The sequence below is a fragment of the Catharus ustulatus genome, chromosome 4 (genome assembly GCF_009819885.2).
Source record: "Catharus ustulatus isolate bCatUst1 chromosome 4, bCatUst1.pri.v2, whole genome shotgun sequence".
Classification (NCBI taxonomy): Eukaryota; Metazoa; Chordata; class Aves; order Passeriformes; family Turdidae; genus Catharus; species Catharus ustulatus.
Genome location: NC_046224.1, coordinates 13,833,924 through 13,854,409, shown reverse-complemented (window position 1 = coordinate 13,854,409; position 20,486 = coordinate 13,833,924). Strand labels below are relative to the sequence as shown.

Genomic DNA, 20,486 nt, shown 5'->3' with positions numbered 1-20,486 from the left:
AGATCAGCTTATCAAAGTTATCCAGATAAAAAGTATTTTCATGTGTTTGAAGAGTAAGAATTGCTACTGCCTCTATGAAGACAAGAAGACAGAAAGATTAAGTAAATGGTCATGAAGCTAAAACCAGCTGCTTGTTATTTATCTGTATTTGGGTGAAAATGAGTATTTGTGAAAAACATCTGTGATTTTTCCATTTGCTTGCTTTTGACTACAGCTGGACCCAGCAATCTTTTTGCTGCTTCTGCTTATTTTTGTTATGAAAATCAGTGCTTAAATTAACAGGAATGAGCAATATAACGAGAGAAACTCAAAGCAGACATTTCATATGTTGTACTTGTGACCACATATACCCAAAATGGAAGAATATAACTGACTATTGAACACTAGCAAAAAAGTTTTTGCATTATAGGCATCTTTGCAACTTATGTGTAATAGTTAAAATGTTTTGAGTTGCTTGTTTATCTTGCTTTTTTCAGTTTTAATGATACTGCAATGGAAGCTGGGTACTTCCATAAATGTTAGTAGGAATTGTGAAGAGATTTATTGAAACTCTTGTTTTATAGAGAAATGCTACTGGGATTTGGAAATTTGGGAGAGGAGTTGTGTGTTTTTGAAGGATTAAGTTCAGTTCTTATTTCGAAAGAAAACTTGTTAGTGAAAAGGTGTTATGTTAATGTAAAAAGTTCATGTAAAATGCTTTTTTTGGCTTCTTGAAAGCAAGGTTACTGAGGAGAAGTCTGGTATCAGTAGAATTCCAACTGGAGCATTCTGGAATTTACCACTGCAGAGAATGTTTGTATTTGCTGCAGTCAGAGAGATTGTTCTAATTGCTGGTTTAGTCATGCAGCCTTGTTCCCTCAGGTTCTGGTTTTTCACCTGCCAGTTCTGTCCCTCAGTGTTTGTCCAGTGCAAAATGCCTGTCTTGCCCTTTTCTCATAGCCTGAAGAATTGAGTTCCCAGGCATAATCCAGAGCGTGATGCAGTCGCACTTAATGGGATGGATGGCTCTTCTAAACATTAAGTAAACATAGACATGAAAAATGCATTTTTGCACTGAGATGATCGCATGAAGCCAGGATTATATTTTACTAAGGTGCTTCAAAAAAAACCTAACCAACCAAAGACTAGAGGTATTCTACTGCTCAGCTGCATTTAATATCAAGTGAAGGGTTATAATTCCACTATTCCTATGAAATCTTTTCTACTAGGCTGTTAAATAGGTAAAAAGGGGAGTGAAATGCTGCAGTTGTTGGTTTACTTCAGCTCATTTTGCTTCATTTGACTTCAGTTGTCTTCATATTGTTTCTAACATACAAATGGAATACATACTTCCTTGGAGGAGTTGTTATCTTGTGATAAAGACTAAATTCTGTATTTTGTATTTAGTATTCCGTATTTTGTAATTTAGTTACAAATTCATATTTCAGTTCATATTTGACCTCAAAGGGTCAGTCACTTAAGTGGTTTTGGTGCCAAATGAAGTCAAATCTGCTAACTTCTCCAGGGTCAATTAAGGCTCTTGGAGAATAGAGGGTGATTCTTCCCCTTTCCTTCAAAACATGTAAATTTGTTGCTACTGGCAACTGTAGGATACTGAAGCAACAACAGCATGTTTTCTGAATATATCTTATTAATAGAAAGACTAGAGACACTATAATTTAACATGCCAGAGAGAAAGGCAGAAATTAAATACTACAACATAACATGCCAGAAAGAAAGTCAAAAATTAATTTCCATTTATACACTTGAGTCATTCTGTTAAAAGTAATCCATTGTGGGACCAGCGTGAGAGGAAAAAGAAGTCAAAATAGTGACCATTTCTGTCACCATCTGTTAGTGTTTTCTGTCAGGTCATCTTACTGGTCTGAAGTGGAGAGTGCTGCACATAGAGGAAGAAGCTTGCAGCATGAGAAAGGATTCTTGTTGCAAGAGGATTTGGAGTAGTTTAAGCTGCATGTGTTGTTTATGAGACTAGCTTATTTTTAAACAAATTTTTATCATTGCATTGGAGTGGTATTCCATATCTGATGTACTTCAGGTGGAGGTTTTGTTTTCATGTGTTAGGATGTATATATAAGAAACTGTATTCTCCATTGATCAGTACATAATACATGGATTTATGACAGTTCTGTTTCTCCAGTGTGGCTCTTCGGAATTTCTTAATTTTTTTTAGCCAAAAGCTCTTGTGGGACCTCCTGATGAGACTTGGTGTTGCCAGAGCAGCTGTGGGAGATCCCCAGTCTCAGCAATGAGCACTGCTCAGGGTTGGTCTGGTCATGCCTCAGAACTGATTCCCTGGTAGCTGCTGGAGCCACTGCATCAGCTGTGACAAGGACGTCCACCCAGACACACCTGAGGGCAGGTGTAGCTCTTCAGGTCTCAGTTTGCCCAGTGCCTGATGTCTGTCTGTGAAGCTGGATGTGACAGTCACCTTCTGGAGAAGATGTTACTGATCTTTTCACTCATGTAATGAGTGACAAGACTTGAGGAAATGTCATGAAGGGAGATTGAGGTTCAATATTGGGGAAAAGTTCTTCACCCAGAGGGTGGCTGGGCACTGGAACCCCAGGGTAATGATCACAGCACCAAGCCTGATAGAGTTAAGAAACATTTCAACAAAACTTTCAGGCATGTGATGTGATGTGATTTCTGGGGCTGTCCTCTGAAGGACCAGGGGGTGGATTTGATGATGCTGGTTGGTCCCGTCCAACTCAAGATATTCTATGATTTTAACATTCTCAACCTTTACAACACTTTACAGGTGACTAGAAATACAGGTAAGCTGCAAGTTTGCTGAATATCTATTTAAATACTTTATTTTTGTGCTGCCAGGTGGGTCTGTATTTTTAAATTATTGTATTTTTTAATTAACAGTTGACTGTTTTTCCTTTGCAAGTCTGTAATGGATGACTTCCCTGGAAAATAGAACTCTGTGAGAAAAACAGTATTTGAGGAAGAAAACATATTACTTTTGCAAATCCAGTTAAGCTTGAGGCTTTCTGGATAGATTTGACTCCTGATTTAGAGTCTTAAGAACATTTTAACAGAATCACATTTGTTTGAAAACAGAATTTCATTTGGGACTGACTTTCAGAGCTTGAAACCAGTTACTTCTGGGAACTTGGTGTAACTGTGTCAGAGAAAGGCCATAAGAGCTGCCTCCTAAACTTAGCAGACTGCTGCTTCATCCTGGATGTGATTTGATGTAATGGGAGGCTGTTACTGGGTCCCTGAGCTCTGCCCGTGGCGATGTGCTCTTCCTGCGATGCTGAGCTGGGGCGGTGGCGTGGTACAACTGCAGTACTTGCTGCGTGAAATGGCATTTATTTATAGTAGCCCTTGTTTTGAATGGAAGAAGGCAGTGTTCCTTGGTATTTCAGTTGGACTTTGAGTGTGCATTCAAGCCCAAGGTGGCCTCCAAAAGACTAGTAAGCAAGATGGGAGTGAAAAATTCACTCTGTGTTGCTATTTGAGGTTACAAAGGCTGCTGTGTCTCAGCCTGCTCCCTTCCGGGAGGGATTTTTACTGCTGCTTCTATTAATGTTTGATGGTTGGATGGTATCTTTGGAAGGAATGTTAACAGTCCCAGGAGGAATTATAATTTTGTTTGATAATGACCAGATGTAGAAACTGCTTCATGCTTGTGACATACCAGCTCTCTCTTTTTATGCATATATTTTCTAGAATTGGGGATTGTAGCACAGTTTTGTACTACAGTAAGAGCACAAATAATGCTTTTCATATATAGCAAAGCTGTCCCTGGAAGTTCACATCAACAGTTTATTGGAGTTAGTTAAAAACACGTCTCCTTATGTTCTGTTTCCTTCTGGATTTGTAGACTTTGTTTCTGAATACAGTAAGATGACCTCTGGCATAATGAAAAATATTGATTAAATTGCAAATAATGTATCATAACTATTAAAATTTAAAAATATTCTGAATTACAATCCACTTAAAATCTTACTTGAAACAAGGAACATCATTTTGTTCCTTGAGTGATAACTTCAGAGTTACTTTGATCTTACTTATGTTTTTTGTTGTTTGTTTTATGTGTGAATTTATTTAGAAAGCCTTCATTTAAGGCTGCCTCTGGTTCAAAGAGCTCAGTGTTAGAAGGCACCTGTCTAATTAAGCTAATTTGCATTTAAGAAAGAAGAACAGGCAAGAATTCAGCTCGTAAAGCAGGCACCATTTGAACAAACGAGAAAGATCCAAATAGCTGAGTCTTTCAGCGATTAATAATAGCTGTAAGAAATTTGTGTATAGAGATTTCAGACTTTTAACTCTACAGAACCTTGAGAGTCTTGCCTAGGAGCATAAAAGCTTTTGCCTTCAGGAGCTGGAGAGGTGCATAGCTGGAGCTCCTTCCAGATGGACCCACACTCTGGTAGATTTTGTAAAGCTCCCATCTCTTAGGAGGCTTACAGCATAATTCTTCTGGTGCTAACCCTCCCCCTTGCTTCCTTTTTTTACCACTTCAAATTCAAATTCCCTGTACAACCTCTGTGGACATGGCAGAAGGTTCATAACATTGTTAGAATATAGTTTATTCCATATTTTATTAGATATATGAAGAAGTAGTTTAATTTTAATTGAATTTTCTGTTAGCAAAAAATGTCTTTGGTTGTGTTCATCTGAAAATCTTAAGGGGAATTTTGTTTTCCCCTCAGACTAAGGTAGTTCTTAGTTTAATCTGACAAATTTCTTTCTCACAATTTTTTTTTATTTGACACAGTCTGTTTTCCTTTTGAAACTGTGCTTTCCTGGAGGTAGGAGAGTCAGGTGCAGGTTTTAGCTACTTTCAAGGTAAAGCTTTGTTTACCTAGAAGTAGTCACCATGAGTGCAGTGCAGCGTTCACAGAGAGGGACTCCTGCTGTTGTACAAGGTTTTCCTCAGGTAGAATTCTTCTACTGCAGTCTTGCCTGCAAGACATTCTTATCCATTACTTCATAATGAAAACATATTTTTTGTCCATGAAGGTTTCAGATAAAGAGGCCTGTAGTCTTTTGCTTTTTAGTAATGGAAATCATTCATTTGTTGAGGAAAAGAAAGGAATGTCTGAAGATGGAGTGACTGCATGAGGACAGACCCAAGGTGCACCTGCATTCCCTTTGCCAGGAGCAGTTGCCTGGGGAGGAGAGCAGGGTTGTGCCCTGTGCTGAATACTGTTCACATCCAGCAGCCCAGGCTGCTGGGCTTCACGAGTCAGAAGTCCTGGGTTAGCCAGCAGACAGTTTTTCTTCCATTAGGTTTTTTTTTTGAACCCTATTTCAGCTTCACTAGCTTCTCTTATCCATGATATCCAAGGGAAAAGAAGTTCTCTTCAGTTTTTAACATCATATTGCATGAGTACATTTTTTTTTTTCAGTTTTCCATCAACTTGGCTCAGTTTGTGTGGGATGAGGGAGTGGACAGCCATTTCCTATCTGTCTTCTCTGTATCTCTCAAGATTTCGTACAGGACTCTGCTGTCTTGTTTTCTTGGCTGAAGAGTTCTGGTATGTCCAGATGCTTCCCATATGGAAGGCATTTTGTGATTTTAATCACTCTCACTGCTCTTGTTTTACCTTTTCCAGAACAGAAGAATAGCAAATGACCCCACAACATCAACAACAAAAAGAATGAACAGAATTTTCTGGATTTCTCATAGTATAATATTCTCAGCATTTTAAGGTTTGAGTGTTAAGGAGATTGCTTTTACTGTTGGCTGTTACCCAGTGGGAGCATGGAGCAACATGTCCATGAGGGAGAGCAGTAAAATTAAGTTGTCAGAAATGTTGTGTTTCTTAACAGTGGGCAGTTGATTTTTTGTAAGACTCCATGCAGGGTTTTGACGCATTTTGCTTCAAGTTCACTGTAGAGGAGAAATACTTCAGCTTTTCTTTTGTCTTTTACTAAGTATTCCCTCTAAGAGCAGTTTAAAAATAGGATTTAATTGTATTTTTATTTGACTTTTCTGTAAATTTATTTTTCTCCATGGAAAAGGCAGTAATTCAAATACAAAAAATGCTGGCTAGTGTTTGCTAATTGTTTTTAGTATTTCTTTCAATACAATTATAAGGTTTGTCATTGTGGCCTATGGAGATGGTCAGTTCTCTGCATACCTGCTGACAAAATAGAGTCTAGAAATGGTGTGTTGTCTTCTTCTGTTAATTAAGTGTTTATGCTTGGATGGTGATGAGCAGCCTAATAGTGGTAGACCACAGAGTACCAAGTAATTACTTCAGAAAAAAAGAAGAACAGGATTAATATTTATCTCTGTATGCACGTGTTACCTAATGCATATAATTATGTATCATTTCAGGAGTAAGAAAGACTAATAACTTGAAACAATGGTTGTTGAATAGTTTTTTGTCTTGTAATAGTATTTGACAATTATATTTCCGAAAAGGAAATGGAGATTACGGATGTGTTTGTGACTCACAGGTTTCTAAATGGTTGGATTTTTAAGTGTCAACAATGTTTTAAAGTCTTCTCAAAAGAAAAAATAATTTACATTTTAGCAGACTATACTGGAAGAAAAAGAAATCTAAGTTGAATAAACCCTGTATTCATTCCCTAAATTGCAATTGAAGATGTTGAAGCATTCATCATAGCTTATCTTTGCAATTCAATAAAAGGGCCACTATGAAATAGCAAAACTGGAGTTCTCTCATTGATGTCTTTCCTAACACTATGAAACTATGAATTGGCAGAAGAGCAGGATTGGGGATGCCAGGATGAGTTGCTCAACCTGTAGGCAGAATTTAAGCCGTCAAGTGAAGTGTTGAAGACTTGATCTTTACATATATCCTAGAAAAGTAAAAGTAACAGAAACAAGGAACGATTAGAATCTCTTGCTAAGCATTCTAAACTGGAGGAAAAAATTCCCAAAAGTGCAGAATTAGCAGTCAGACTGATGTAACTCGGCATGTCTCTTTCCTTCCCTCATCTTTCTGTACTAGTATTTGATTGCTCCAAAAGATGCAAACAAAACTAAATGGACAAAACCAAGACCTTCCTTTAAAGCAGTGCTATGTTTTTTGCAGACAAAAATCATAAATAACTCCAGAAGGAAATACAGTAATATCTGTTCTTCCTTCCTGGTGTCCACAAAGGACATTAAGAAAGCACTCCTGAATATAAAGATCAGTTGGCATTGAAGACAGGAAAAATAACCCCTTTCAAACCCAAATCAAATACAATATTTTGAGAAAGACTCAGAAGCAACCCTGTTTTCTTAACAATTTCAGTGAATTTTTGAACTTACACCATACTGCATTTCCTTACCCTAGCCTGGACTTTCCTATAGTTTCCTATAGTTTCCTATAGTTCCTTTGTTCTGTGGTCAGAACAAAGTAAGAGGCTGGTACCATCCCAAATAAGAGTCTAGGCACTGCTTGATGTGCCTGTGTTCCTGGTACCCTGCTTTCAGATATATTGAAGTGCAGGCTGTTTCACTGTGCATTGTTTTTCTTGCTTGTAGAGGCCATCAAGTCCAATTGTTAGTTTTTAATTTTTAAGTATTCTTATTACTTGATCTATGGAACCAAAATGGTCCTGTGCCCGGCAGATGAAGTTTCAGGGTTTGTAATGTGGGTCCTTTTATGATGATTTGTTGGATTAAAGCTTTCAGATCAGGTGTGGGAGCTGTCAGCCTGCTGACACTGTGAAACCAGGCTGGTTCATGAAACCAGGAGGAGGGTCTGTAATCTGGTTTGTAGTAAGATTAGCTGGTCAGAGAATGTGCTGAACCTTCTATTTGTAGTTTACTTTCCTCTCAGTGTACCAAATAAAGACATCTGTTGGGAGCCAAAAATGAAAAAGGGAGGAAAACAACATAATTTAATGAGGAGCAAGTGCAAATGCATTTATTGTTTATGCTACAAATGGATCCTTTCTTTCTTTTCTAGTTTCATATGGTTAAAAATGACGTAAATTCATTTACTACATTAGATGTCTCAAAGTAACTTAAATAATTGATAAATTAGTTCAAAATACCCCTTTTTAAATCTGTTTATTGACTGAAGAATTTTATTATCTGAAAGGGGTAGCAGGCAGATAAATTTGGTATGCAGTGCAGCTTGCAGTGATGTCCTTTTAAGCAAAGGCTGTTAAGCAGCTGCTGTGCAGGTGGTGAATGCGGCCAGTGGCATTTGTTTCTAACCAACTATATTCTCTTTGACATCAAATACTCTGTCTTGAACAATTGCAGTGTGTAAAAAGAAAAAGGAATTATGAGGAAGACGACTGGAAGGTGGATAAACATGCGTGCAGCTTTTACTCATGATGAAGGAAGCATTTGGACCTTAACTCTAGGTGCTGAAACATCAGCAAATTACAGATTTTAATGACATCAAAGGCAAAGTACTGTTAATACGATGTTTTTTAGATGTGGTATTTGAATTTGAATTTGAATTTGAAGTAGATGTGAGTGTAAGTTATAGCAGCTTTTGATGGCACAAGTGCTTTTAGTTACTTTGCACATGTATTTGGAATGCATATACTTCTTATTTGTAAGAGGTATGAATACAAAAAAATCCAGCATCAACCTGTTTGGAGAAGGTTTTCTTAATTATATGACAAAGAGGTCAAGGCATCGATGTCACTTCAACCCTGGACTTAAGTCTATTGAAAATACTCAAATTTGAAATGTGAGTAATTCATAGTTGTATCCAGTACAGCTTTCTTTGGAACAGGATATAAAATATATTTCACTTTGGTTGGTTTTTTTGAAAAATTGGAACTGCAAGACAAAAAGAAAACCATCTCTTGCCTGGTGGTGTCAGGTTTTAGTGATTTTGATTTTTAAAAAATTAATTAGTGCATATTAAAGCATGAGATACACCCTGGGATGAGTATTGTAGACTACCTAGGAAGATGAGTTTTCTTCTCTTACTTTCTAATAGGTGTTTTCAGTATTTTGTATGTTGATACAGCTTTCCATAGTGTTGGCAGCAGCTGCAGAGGAGAATTGCATTACGATTTGGGTCAGTGTCTCTAGAAGATTGTTTCTTGCTGTGTATTAATGAGACTCCGCTAGCAGGCAGGAGCTTTTGAATAACTTGATATTCTTTGAAAAATACTCAGTTGTGCTCATGAAGATGGGTCTAATGTCTCATTGGCTCGTCAGGAGTTTCAAAACCTTGTCTGTTTCTGGTTATGTATATACATGTACAGTAATTTTACGATTATAAACCGCACCATTTTGACTAAAATTTTGGTCCGAACCCGGAAGTGCGGCTTATACGCCAGAGCGGACAATATATGAACAAAGTTCAGAAATTTGCCAACCCGGAAGTGTGAGCCCGCAGCAGCCCCAAGCCGAGCCTGCACGGCCCTGGCGGCGGTGGGGCAGCGCTGAGCTGAGCCTGCCCGACCCTGAGCCGAACCAGTAAATCCCGCGATCCCGCGATTCTGTTACTAATTGGCAACTTTGTGAAAGTTGCACGCGGATCCTCGCTGCGAACGAAAGTGCGGCTAATAATCCGGTGCGGCTTATATATGGACAAAGAACAAAATGTTGCCGACACCCCGGAACTGCAGCTTATAATCAGGTGTGGCTTGTAATCATGAAATTACTGTGTATGTATATATATAGTTGGTGTCATCCACAGGCTCTTTAGTTGAGACCTGCTCTTGGTGTGGCCAGGTTCCTCTCTGTCCTCAACTCCCCAGTGCCCCCAGGGGATGTGAAGGGTGTTGGTGAGGACGGGAGACGCTTTCTGGGTTTTTCATGGCTCCTGGAGGGCTGGGTTCCCGCAGTGAGGAGGCTCTTGACCAATGTGCTGTGTCCATTTGCAGGCCAGAGCCTCAGCAGAAAGCTCCCTCTGCACCGCCGCCTCCGCCGCCACCCCCGCCGCCGCCCCTGCCGGAGCCCGCCCCACCAGAGCCCGAGGAGGAGATTCTGGGCTCGGACGATGAGGAGCAGGAGGATCCCGCAGATTACTGCAAAGGTGAGTGCAGCTCACCACTGCTGCTGAGGGTCAGCACTGCCATGCCGGTCTTTAACTATGGAACTTATTTATACGGGAATCAGGAACAGCTCTTCATTTCAGGTCGTAGTGCATAATTGTCTTCAGCATTAATTTTTCACTTAGCCATAGCTTGTTTATAGATTTTTCAATAAATATACAAGTACAACATCCCTGCGTTCTTCCTGATGTCCCAATTATAAGAATAGAGAGTAAACTTCCCTTGATTCTTGTGAGTTGTAAGAGAAACAAAGCCTCCCAAACCAAGGCAAACAGCTCTTCTCGTGCTCCAAAATGTTCTAAAATGCCTTGGTACCCTTAAGACCATCACATAAATTTATTTTTTTTACACTGTATCCTTTTTTTTCCCTTTCTTCTCTCACTTGCACTACCCTAAGATGTAACATGCTTCTTTTCCCCATGGTGTCTTTCACAGCTCTCAGCATTGTCTGAGGCTCTCTACATCTTCATTTTAACTCAATTTCCTTATTTTTGTACTGGTTATATTAAGTTTTTAAATATTGTTAAATGCATAAAAGCATGACTGTGGTGCAACAATGTCAATACTTAAGTTTATTTTAGCGTCACTGCTAAAGTTGCAAGTCTGCTCCCATTAGGGTAGAAGGTACACTGTACTTACATGAAAAATGATAAATAACAATTCTGTCAACTCTGGGTTACTTATTGTAGTAGATTTCAAGAATATGAAAATACTTACATCAGAATTTTATCACTTCAGTATTTTTGAATAGTCAAAAAACACTCTATGCACACTGATTATAATACCTGGTATTCTGTATTCCTCATACCAAGAAACACTTCCTGTGTCAAATATGATAATGTCTTCTTAATAAGAAGTTTCTGTATGAGGCTGGAAATGTGCTATTTTAAGAATTCTCCTTTCCAGTGTTGAAAAGTGTTTTATATATATGTATTTAACAATGGAGAGTGACTATTTCATTTTGGTGTAAGAAATTTAACGAATATATTTAAAATGTATGTGTGGCTTACAAATACCAGTAGTGGAAGCCAAACAATTAACTCAAACTAGATGTCAAAGTCTGCAACAGGGATGAGAAAAACATGTTGCTAAACCATGCTCACATATTTGGGTTTGATTTTTTATTATTTGTGTTAAAAAACATTTGTTCCACAAGATAACTCTCTTGGTGTCTTTAACATGGTCCATCATTGAATAAGCGTTTGTTTAAACATCTGTGTACTTGTAAACATCTGTATTTCCTTGAGATTAAGCATTTCAAAGCTCTGACTTATTCTTTCCTGAAGTAAGGGCTGCATTTAATTTCAAACAATCCATTGTTGTCTGTTTTCCAGTATCCCTTGCACAATGTCACCATCTGCAGCAGTTAGATCACAAAACAAAAGAATAGTCTAAAGTCTAAGTTAAGAGCCTGTTTATGAGTTACCTGTTTGACTAGGGCAGGTCAGTAGTGAGATCTGTGTACTTTTGAAATGACTACATGTTACACTAAGAATGCTTGCAACCTTCCTGAAAAATTAAAGGGAACTTCTGTATGCATAAAGGTTCTTCTGAATTCATCTGATCCCGAGGCTTTGAATTTTTGAAAGGATATTAAGGATGGTTCAAGCTTTGGTTCATTTGGATGTCATGATCATTACTTGTTTCTACGAGAACAGTGCTTTTGTTGCTTCAGTAGAGGATTTACTTATTTTCTCCCCTAATTCTCTGTAAGACTGAGCAGTGCATTTCCTTCTTTCAGTCTGCTGGTGGGGAACTGATGGGAATGTACCATAAAGATCTGAATTCCATGACCACTTTGAGATTTGTTAATATATTTTATATTTTGTCTAGGGAATGAGTAACCTATATGGTAAAGAACTCCAGAATGGCTTTTAGATACATTTTCCATTTTTTTGAGAGATAGTTTTGGGTAGCCTGATCTGTATTTCCAGAGTGGAAAATAAAGATTTAGAAATGACCATTTATTACTGGAGTGTCTCTTTTATTCATGATTTTGTTTTCAAAATGTCAGTCTTCGCAGATTTTGACTGGAGCATACTTCTTCTCAACTCCAGTGTGAAATTATAAAAGGAGGGAAATTTTGATGATGGGTATATAATTATTTTTTCAGGAATTCAACATATGACCTGTTAGCTGTACTTCCTGTTAAGTGTTTTTGTTATACTAATTTTATTTTTAAGTGTATGTTACTGTGTGCTGGGATTGCATTTTGACCACATAACATGGTGATTAGTAAATAGTCATAGTAGTGTTTTTTAATGAGGAAATTGGATCAGTTTGCATTAGCACCTGATGTGAAAGAGACTGGCTAGCAGCCATCTGTGAGCAGCAGATTTAACTTCCATTCCCTGGGGACTTCCTCCAGGGCTGTTTAAATCTGTGACATTGCTTCTGTTTCTGTCACTGAATTTGCATAAGATGCTTTTCAAATATTTATTTGTTTAAGGAGTGGAAATATCAAAAGTCCAACTGCATGATTTTTGAGGGATACTTGGTAAAGCTAGTTTTTCTTCTCTGAAAAGCCTTGAAACACTTGGTGATTTTTTTTTTTTCAAGAGTCTGTTGTGTCATGGATGTAATTGGAATTTTTTGCTTCTCTGATCATCTTCTCTGCCCCCTGGAGATGTCTCCCATTCATCCAGTTCACAAAGGGAATAATTCCCCATACAAACATAGAACGAGCCAGCTACAATTACCAATACATTCAGGAGACATTCAGGAATAATGACCTCATTTTTCTGACCCTCCTTCTTGCATGCATGTAGCTAGCTAGCTGTGAGAGGCACTTTTTTTTCCTGTGTGTGCTGCAGTGAATAGTACAACAGGGTGGGGTTTTTTTGTTAATGTTATCAACAGTGCCACTTAGACGTATATTTTCAAATGCCAGTATTGTTTTTCCAAAAGTACGTAATTTTTAACAACTTGTTAATTTTGCATAGATGCTTTCTTGTTATTAATACTTAGAAATACTTTTGGTATCATGGAGAACTTAAATGGTTTCATTCATCATAGGGTGACACCAGTTTTTAAAATACACATAACTCATGGGGATTGTTACATGGTGGTCCACGATCTGTAAATGCATATGTTGCTCATATGAATAATCAAAATTATGAGTGTACAGGAATGGTAGCAGATTATTTGAAAAACTGTTCCTGTTGTGACTTGGGACAGTGGAAAGTATCTTGTGAAATATATGCTATATATGCTGCAACTGTTGGCATCTGTCACATATGCTGGTATATTGCTATAATTAGTTGTGACAGTGGTGTAGGGATCAAAACATGATTTTTACATGTATAGTATTGTTATGCTTCCAACACGTAGAGTTTACTAAAATAACTTAACAAGCCCAAGTTTATAAACTTTGATGTCTTTGTCTGATTTCCTCTCTATGCTGGTGATTTTCTGTCTGTGATGGGAGTAAGCTATCACAAGTTTTTGATTATTTTTCACCCTTTGAAGCACAAATATACCAAAAGCTTTTTATAGAGTCAGACTTAAAATGCATTTGTTTGCCTCTACTGTTCCTAGAAACATACTTTTATCTGTGATGGTGCATTATGTGGAAGTCTCATATAAACTTTGCAGGTCATTAGATTTGATTGACTTCACAGATGCAAACCTTTTCAGTAATGGAAAGGTAGAATTCCTATACGTTCTCTTAACTTTCCTCTTGCATCTATGACTTCATCATCCTGCGTAGAATTTTGTGGGAAAGAAAATTACCAAGTAATTATATTTTTGTTTGTTTTAAACCAGTCAGTAGCTGTCATAAATAATGATAATATTTATCTAGATTGTTAAATGTCTCCATCAGCTGTTACTAGAAGGATGCTTGAATAGACAAAATCAAAACTAGTTTTGTTTTTGATTTTTGTATCAGTATTGATTCATGTATTTCCGTTTATTCAGTAAAATTTCTGTAATAAGGAACTGCAGTAGGATTGGGCTTCATATGTGGCTGATCCTGTTTCTGTTTGCAGATGGGCAGTATAATGGTCAACCCTTACTCTCAGTAAGTCCATGTTCCCCCTTCTCTACTGGAGAATAAATCTACTCAGGTGTTCCAAAAGTGATCTGGTTTTTGAATTGGAAACAAGGAATTCCTGCTTGGTAGTGTGGGCATCCTTACTGAGGCTGGCATGACTCAGCAGTGGAAATTAAAATGTAATTTTACTTTGCTGCGTGAGTTGTCCTGGCAGCTTTCATGAACATTTTCTTCCCACTGATGGAAGGGTTGGGGAGGTCTTCCCCATGGGAAAGGTCAGCTTTTGGGTGAACCTGTGTCTGCTGTTTGCTAAGCTTGCAGTTACACCTTAGCACACATACAGCAAAACTGAGTGTGTTTTAGAGTTTGTTAGATACACCAGGATCTAACACAACACGTCATTTGAGCTTCATCCTTCTCCCGAGTATGTAATTGTTATAATTCTGTAGCACAATTGTGTTAAATTTAATCTGCTCTGGCAGCATATGAGAGTTCATAAAAGAACTGTTGAACTTCTGTTAAGGCAGAAGATGTTACTAACAAAAAAAGAATATAAATATATCCAGATTTGACATCACTGTTCCCACAGATGAAAGGAGATAAGAGAGAAGTCTCTGTTTTAAATTCAAGGAATTAAGTTATAATTTCACATTGTTGTCTTAACTGTTTCTAACAAGATTTTCAGAGGATTCAAAACAGATCCAGAAACTTTGAGAAAGTAGTCTGAGGTTTTCCTGATTGTAAATGGATTAGTCAATAACTGAGGATCCTGCCAAAGTTGGGCATGACATTGTGAAGAACCAGAAAGAGACAAAGAAGTGGTTCCTTGAAAGGTGCCCTGGGTCTGCTGCTGGTGATGTCCTGGAGCATGGTGCAGCTTTGTTATTGGTTTGCAATTTAGACAAAATTATGAATACTGTTGTTGGTATGTTAATGTTTGAATAAAAATCTTGTGTGTTCATTGTCTTTCCTGTGTTTAACTAGGAGTAAGAATGTCTCCCAAAATACTAAGGAAATAAAAGGCTTCATTGCACCTCCTAGATACCTGAGCTCGAGCTTGCTCTGTCCTGTTGGCCTTTCTGTCTCTTGGGGCTGTGGAGAACCTGTATAGTAGTTTAAATTTGGACTGCAGACTGCAGACTTTAGCAATGAAAAAGCAGTTCAGACAAAGTCTGCTTTCTCTTCTCTCAAAGAGCTGCCTGCTTTCCCTTCTTAGTCCTCACAGTAAAATCCACAGATGTCAGAAAAATGCATTGCTGCTGTGGATCAGGAGCCAAGTAGAAGGGCATCAGTGAAGTCTGCATTGTTCTTAACATTTTCTCAGGAAGTATTTTATTGCTGCTTTTATTACTCGAAAGCAAATGGGAATTTAAACAATCTCTGTTGAGATTCTGCAATCATCCAAAATGCGTTGACTGGAGAGGCTTCAAATATGATAAAGAAATAATGTAGATCTTTTCTGTACTGTCTATGAAGTGGAAGATAAGCCTGAGGAAATAGAGAACAGATGGTAATATTACCATAAATAAAAGCCATAAGAGAGAAGGATGAATAAACTCTACAGTAGTTACAGGACATGAGTTTTTTCCCTCCAGGCCAAGCAAGGCAGAATTTTTACCATTAAAGTTTTCTTTATATTTCCTATTTATAGTACAGGACAATTTGAAGTGGAAAATTTATACTACAAGAGAATTACTTGAAAACCTTGGAATTATTGTTTATTTTCTAAATCTTTTTTTTTCTACTCATTTTTTCATCAAAGGAGGCTATCATCCAGTGAAAATTGGTGATCTTTTCAATGGCCGGTATCATGTTATTAGAAAGTTAGGATGGGGACACTTCTCTACAGTCTGGCTATGCTGGGATATGCAGTAAGAAAACTATTTATTTCCATATACTTTTTTCTTAATATGTTACTTTATTTTGTTTGCAGTAACTTTTGTTTTATGTGCATGATAAACTTCTGTAAATGTTTACTATAATTTTGTGCAGAATGTTGCCTACAGTCTTATTTTGCTCTTGATTAATGGTGTAGTTTATGAAAGCTTTCAGAAATAAATTTAATTCTATTTTCTTTGACAAATCAGCTTTACTTATTGAATTTGCATGTTGTCTTGAGCATGCAAGAATAAGCTTGTATTTTTATTTCTTTTGTATTTTTAATGAAAAAATATAATTGCCTTCATTAAATGATGAAATGTGTAGGCAAATTCCTCTTTTAGAGACAGTAGCATGAAGGAGACTAAATACTCAATAGTTACACTGTTAATAGAGTATTGTTAAAAGTTCTTGATAAGTGTAAATTCAGCATTTTCTGTACAAATCCATTAGATTATGAAGTATTCTATTTAAAATTTCCCAACCTTCAAAGTATGTTCCTTTTAGTTGGCTGTATATGTTGAAAATGTTTCTCTTCTTTTCAAGGGGAAAAAGGTTTGTTGCAATGAAAGTTGTAAAAAGTGCCCAGCATTATACAGAGACAGCCTTGGATGAAATAAAGTTGCTCAAATGTGTAAGTATCACTATTGCAATACAGTGTTCAATAACAATAATAACAGTAATAGTGAATTAAAAAAAACACAGAGAATTGATTTTAGACTTGTGGTTTTTTGCATATTGTCTTCTAAACATTTGGCTTATTATGAGTTAACATGTTTTCTGAAGCTCCAAAATACTGCAGTTTGTGTGGAAAACTAACTAATTAGTATTTTAAAGTGAATTTTTTCCTAGAATGTCAATGTTTACATTCTTGGTTTAGGTTCGTGAAAGTGACCCTAATGATCCCAACAAGGATATGGTTGTACAGCTAATTGATGACTTCAAAATTTCTGGAATGAATGGAATTCGTATCCTTTTAAGAACATGGCATTCTCATTAAAATTGTTCCGCTGAAATAAGTAAGCATTTAGTTCTGGATTTTTTCTAGTTAATCTTACTTTAAATATACAAAGAACACCAGCATTTATGTAGATGCAAAGAGAAGTGCAGTGTGTGAGGCACTATTTGGAGTAAAAGTAACTTAGCTTTTCTAAACACAATGCAAAATTAAAAAAGAAGCCTTATGTAGCTTGTCCTGGTCTGGTAGAACTAGAGATATATGACTTTAAAAACAGAGTTTACTGAAAACATTTGTAATAACTAAAGCTTACAAGAAATATGAAGGGTTTTTTTTCTAGACTGGGAAAGAGAAATTGCCGTGAAAAAGCTGGTTTCTGTTTTCTTGTGGGAAGGTGAGATCATGAGATCATGGAGATACTTCTCTTGTTCATGTAATCATCTTTTGACCAGGTGTTAACCTTGTTTTTGGCAGAGGTTGTAAAAGTTTGTCTTTGAAAGCTTCCTTAAAACAAAAAAAAGAGGGATGGTGGAAAAAAAGAGAGAGCTAAAGTAAAATGTAACTGAACTAATTCTCAATGTAAATTTTGGGTCTGTGAATATATTTGATTTTAGAGTCAAGCTAAACTGAGTTCTCCTTGCTAATTCTATTAGGTATTTCAGCAGCTTATTATATTACTGTGCTTTCATTTACTGTTACAGCTGGACTTGTGTGTGTGCCCACTGGAGCCCAGTACAGACCTCATTGTTCATGGCTCATATTGCCAGAGAGACAGTTCCTGCTCTAAAGAGCCTAATTACACATTGATTTTGATGATGTGCCTCCAGCCTTCTGCAGATCAGATTAAGGTAGCTTTCACCAACTCCCATCTTCTAGGAGAGGAATGTAGAAGGTGGCTGTCAGTGAATCTGAATGCTCACCAGAAAGCATCCTTCCAGACAGGGGTGTGCAGGTAGTTTTCATCCCATTCATTTGTCTCTTGACATTAGTAACAGAGCCTTTGGGTATGTGGTGAGAATGAGAGTGTGGGGTCAAGTGTCCTTAGTTACACACTGGTATCTAATCTCCTTTTCCTTTGCCCCATTTTTATTTGTTTTCATCTGACAGTAGTACAGTTGAAGAATAATTATTCTTAAAAACCAAAAATTTTGGTTTACTGTTTTATTGTAAAACACTAATATGAAATAAGGAGTACGATAATGCATTCTTAACTATGCATGGAAATAACTCTTACCTGTTTATGAGAGCAATTTTCCAATAATGTTCTTAAATTCTTGCCAAGATTCACATGTATTTATACAACTGTATTAAAGGTGAGGGCTGTTTCTAGGTGTGAAGAGTAAATTTTGTTAGTGATAATACTTTGAAAGCATATCCAAACATACATCTTTTTGTAATAGAGCACTTACACTGAGAAAGCCAAAAGAGACCATGTGCTAGTGAAAAATAAGGGGTCAGGTAGCTTTGTATTGGCAGATTAAAACTGGACAGCTGATGTTGATTTATTCTATTTCAGTTTTGCCTTCGTGTTGAAAAGTGGCACTACAGAAATTTTTATGTAGAAGGCAAATGTTCCTGCCTTACTAAAAAGTACATTTTCCAGAAAAGTACCAATATACAGGATGGACTGATACTGGACTCAAATTTAAATTGCATCTGGAAGTCTGTCAAAGTCCTGACTGCCAGCAAAAATATGACACCGAGTATCTTATGCTTTGAGTTTTCCTGAGAACAGCTTGTGCATCCTGAGTTATTTGAGCAGCAGTTGGTTGCATTGATTATTTCATCAGCTCCTTTTTAAATTCCAGGGAAAATAATCTTTGGTGTAGGTTCTCTTAGGATGGAGCAGGTAATTGATTTTAATGTTTTGGTGCTATTTACTTTTTAAAATGCTGCATTAGTGCTACATTGATGTCATTGAGTTGCACAGGTTGAGAGAAATACAGTAATTTGAGGTTTTTTCCATGCTCTGCTGTTTCCACCTTCCTTAGGGCAAGTCACTAAATATCTGTTGCTTGACTATAAAATTGAACAACATATGCTTCATAGAGGCTTGATTATTGGTTATGGAATTCATTTAAAAGCTAAAACAAGACAGAAGAGAGGTGGGTGAATCCTTTGGATGGCTAATAGCACAAAATGTCATGGAGCTTCCAAACAGGGAAAATGGTCAAGAACCATGTAGAACAGACCTGGGAGTGTGCAGAACCATTGGCCTGCTCTGTGTGACTGCAAACTGTCATCTTTCTCCTAAGAGCTGTACTAAGTGTTTACATACAGATGAATTTTAATAATGTGCTATGCTGTGCTAGGCTGATAATTTTTTAGCTACTTGTATATTTTGCAAAGATTGCAGTTATGACTTTTTCATGAAATAACAGAATTCATGATCTTGGGCAGTTTGGTGTTTTCAGTAAGTGTAAATTATGTTTGTTTGCAGTGGACATTTATTAGAGCCATGATAAATGTTCATTTCAGGGTAGCATTTTTTAAATGAAAGATTCAGATAATCACATAATGGAACAAGTGTTTTGAGGAAAAAATAAAGAAGGAAACATTCCTGCACAATCAGACTTTATAATAATGCCTAAATGCTGCCAATCCAGGAGCAACGGAGATGCATCCTGAAGTCTTCTGTGCTGGTACTAGAGCTTAACTAGCCTTTGTCATATTTATAAATGCTTGAGTAGCGTGTATTTGTCGATAGATACAGTTAGGATTTGAGTCAAGGAAGAACAACTCTCAGTATTTAAACCTGTCAGCTGATGAATGTTACATTTACTCTCACTCTTGCTGCTTTCTTTCCTCCCATAAGGCGTCCCCTGTGCTGCATTGAAGAGCATTTCACAAGAAACATGTCTGCTAGGTGGGCTTTGGGGCTTTTTTGCTGCTGACTTTTTGAACTTTCTTACCAGTCATCTGACTGGTGCTGTAGGAGGATCTTGGGACTTGCAAGGCTGGTTTCTGAGTAGTTAATGCAGAGCTTTTCTCAAACTCTTTGTTCTGGACAGTCTGACCTAAGGTTAATGTTTCTCAGATCAGGATAGTAAATCAGACATCAGTGACGTTTTTGCATACATACTCCCCACACTGAATCTACTCTGTATCTGCTCTCCATTCCAGTTGTCTCTCCTGTATGGAGTGTCCCTTGAGTTTATCCAAGTCCCTCCTAGCAATCTCTTTTTTTCAGGTAGATGTTGCTTTCTGGTGACCTTCCCTCTTTATGCCTACCTCTGCCATTCCTCTTACATCTTCCTTCTTGGTGCTGTTCCCTTGCCTTTCAGCTGTTTACTTCCCTACATCCCTTTCTCTTCTGATTACTGGCAAGGCTTCACATTTCTGTAAGTGCAAGGAATGTCAGGAATGTGCATTGGAGAGTCTGCAGCAGCAGTGGTCTGAAGGACTGTGGGTGGGTGTCCTATATTTCACTTCTGAATGTTGCAGAGTCCTGCCTTTTTGCAATCTGTGTTGCTGTAGCTGTGCAGCTTGACTGTGTGGGCTCAGTTAATGAGCCCTGCAGAGCTCATGTGCTCTGATCATCCTTTATGATGGCTGTGTGCTCTGCCAGTGACTTGTGTTCATTGTGGGGTCAAGTAACCAAGACTCTTTCCTCTTCTGAATGGAATGGAGTTCTGGTACACCCAGTTGATGTGAGTGGAAAATGAATATTCAGGGTCCCTTCTAATACAGAAATTCAGGAAT

General features: G+C 37.4%; 1 protein-coding gene across 4 annotated transcripts in view; it reads left to right on the top strand.

The window, feature by feature from the left end:
• The window catches only part of SRPK2 (SRSF protein kinase 2), a 127,565-nt gene that overhangs the window by 75,903 nt on the left and 31,176 nt on the right, over positions 1-20,486 (top strand). For all 4 annotated transcript variants that reach the window (XM_033057639.2, XM_033057638.2, XM_033057642.2 and 1 more), the window contains 4 exons: positions 9,784-9,935; positions 15,711-15,819; positions 16,373-16,460; positions 16,707-16,794. In XM_033057639.2, the coding sequence (XP_032913530.1) occupies positions 9,784-9,935; positions 15,711-15,819; positions 16,373-16,460; positions 16,707-16,794 (437 nt within the window). The remainder of the gene's footprint in view (positions 1-9,783; positions 9,936-15,710; positions 15,820-16,372; positions 16,461-16,706; positions 16,795-20,486) is intronic.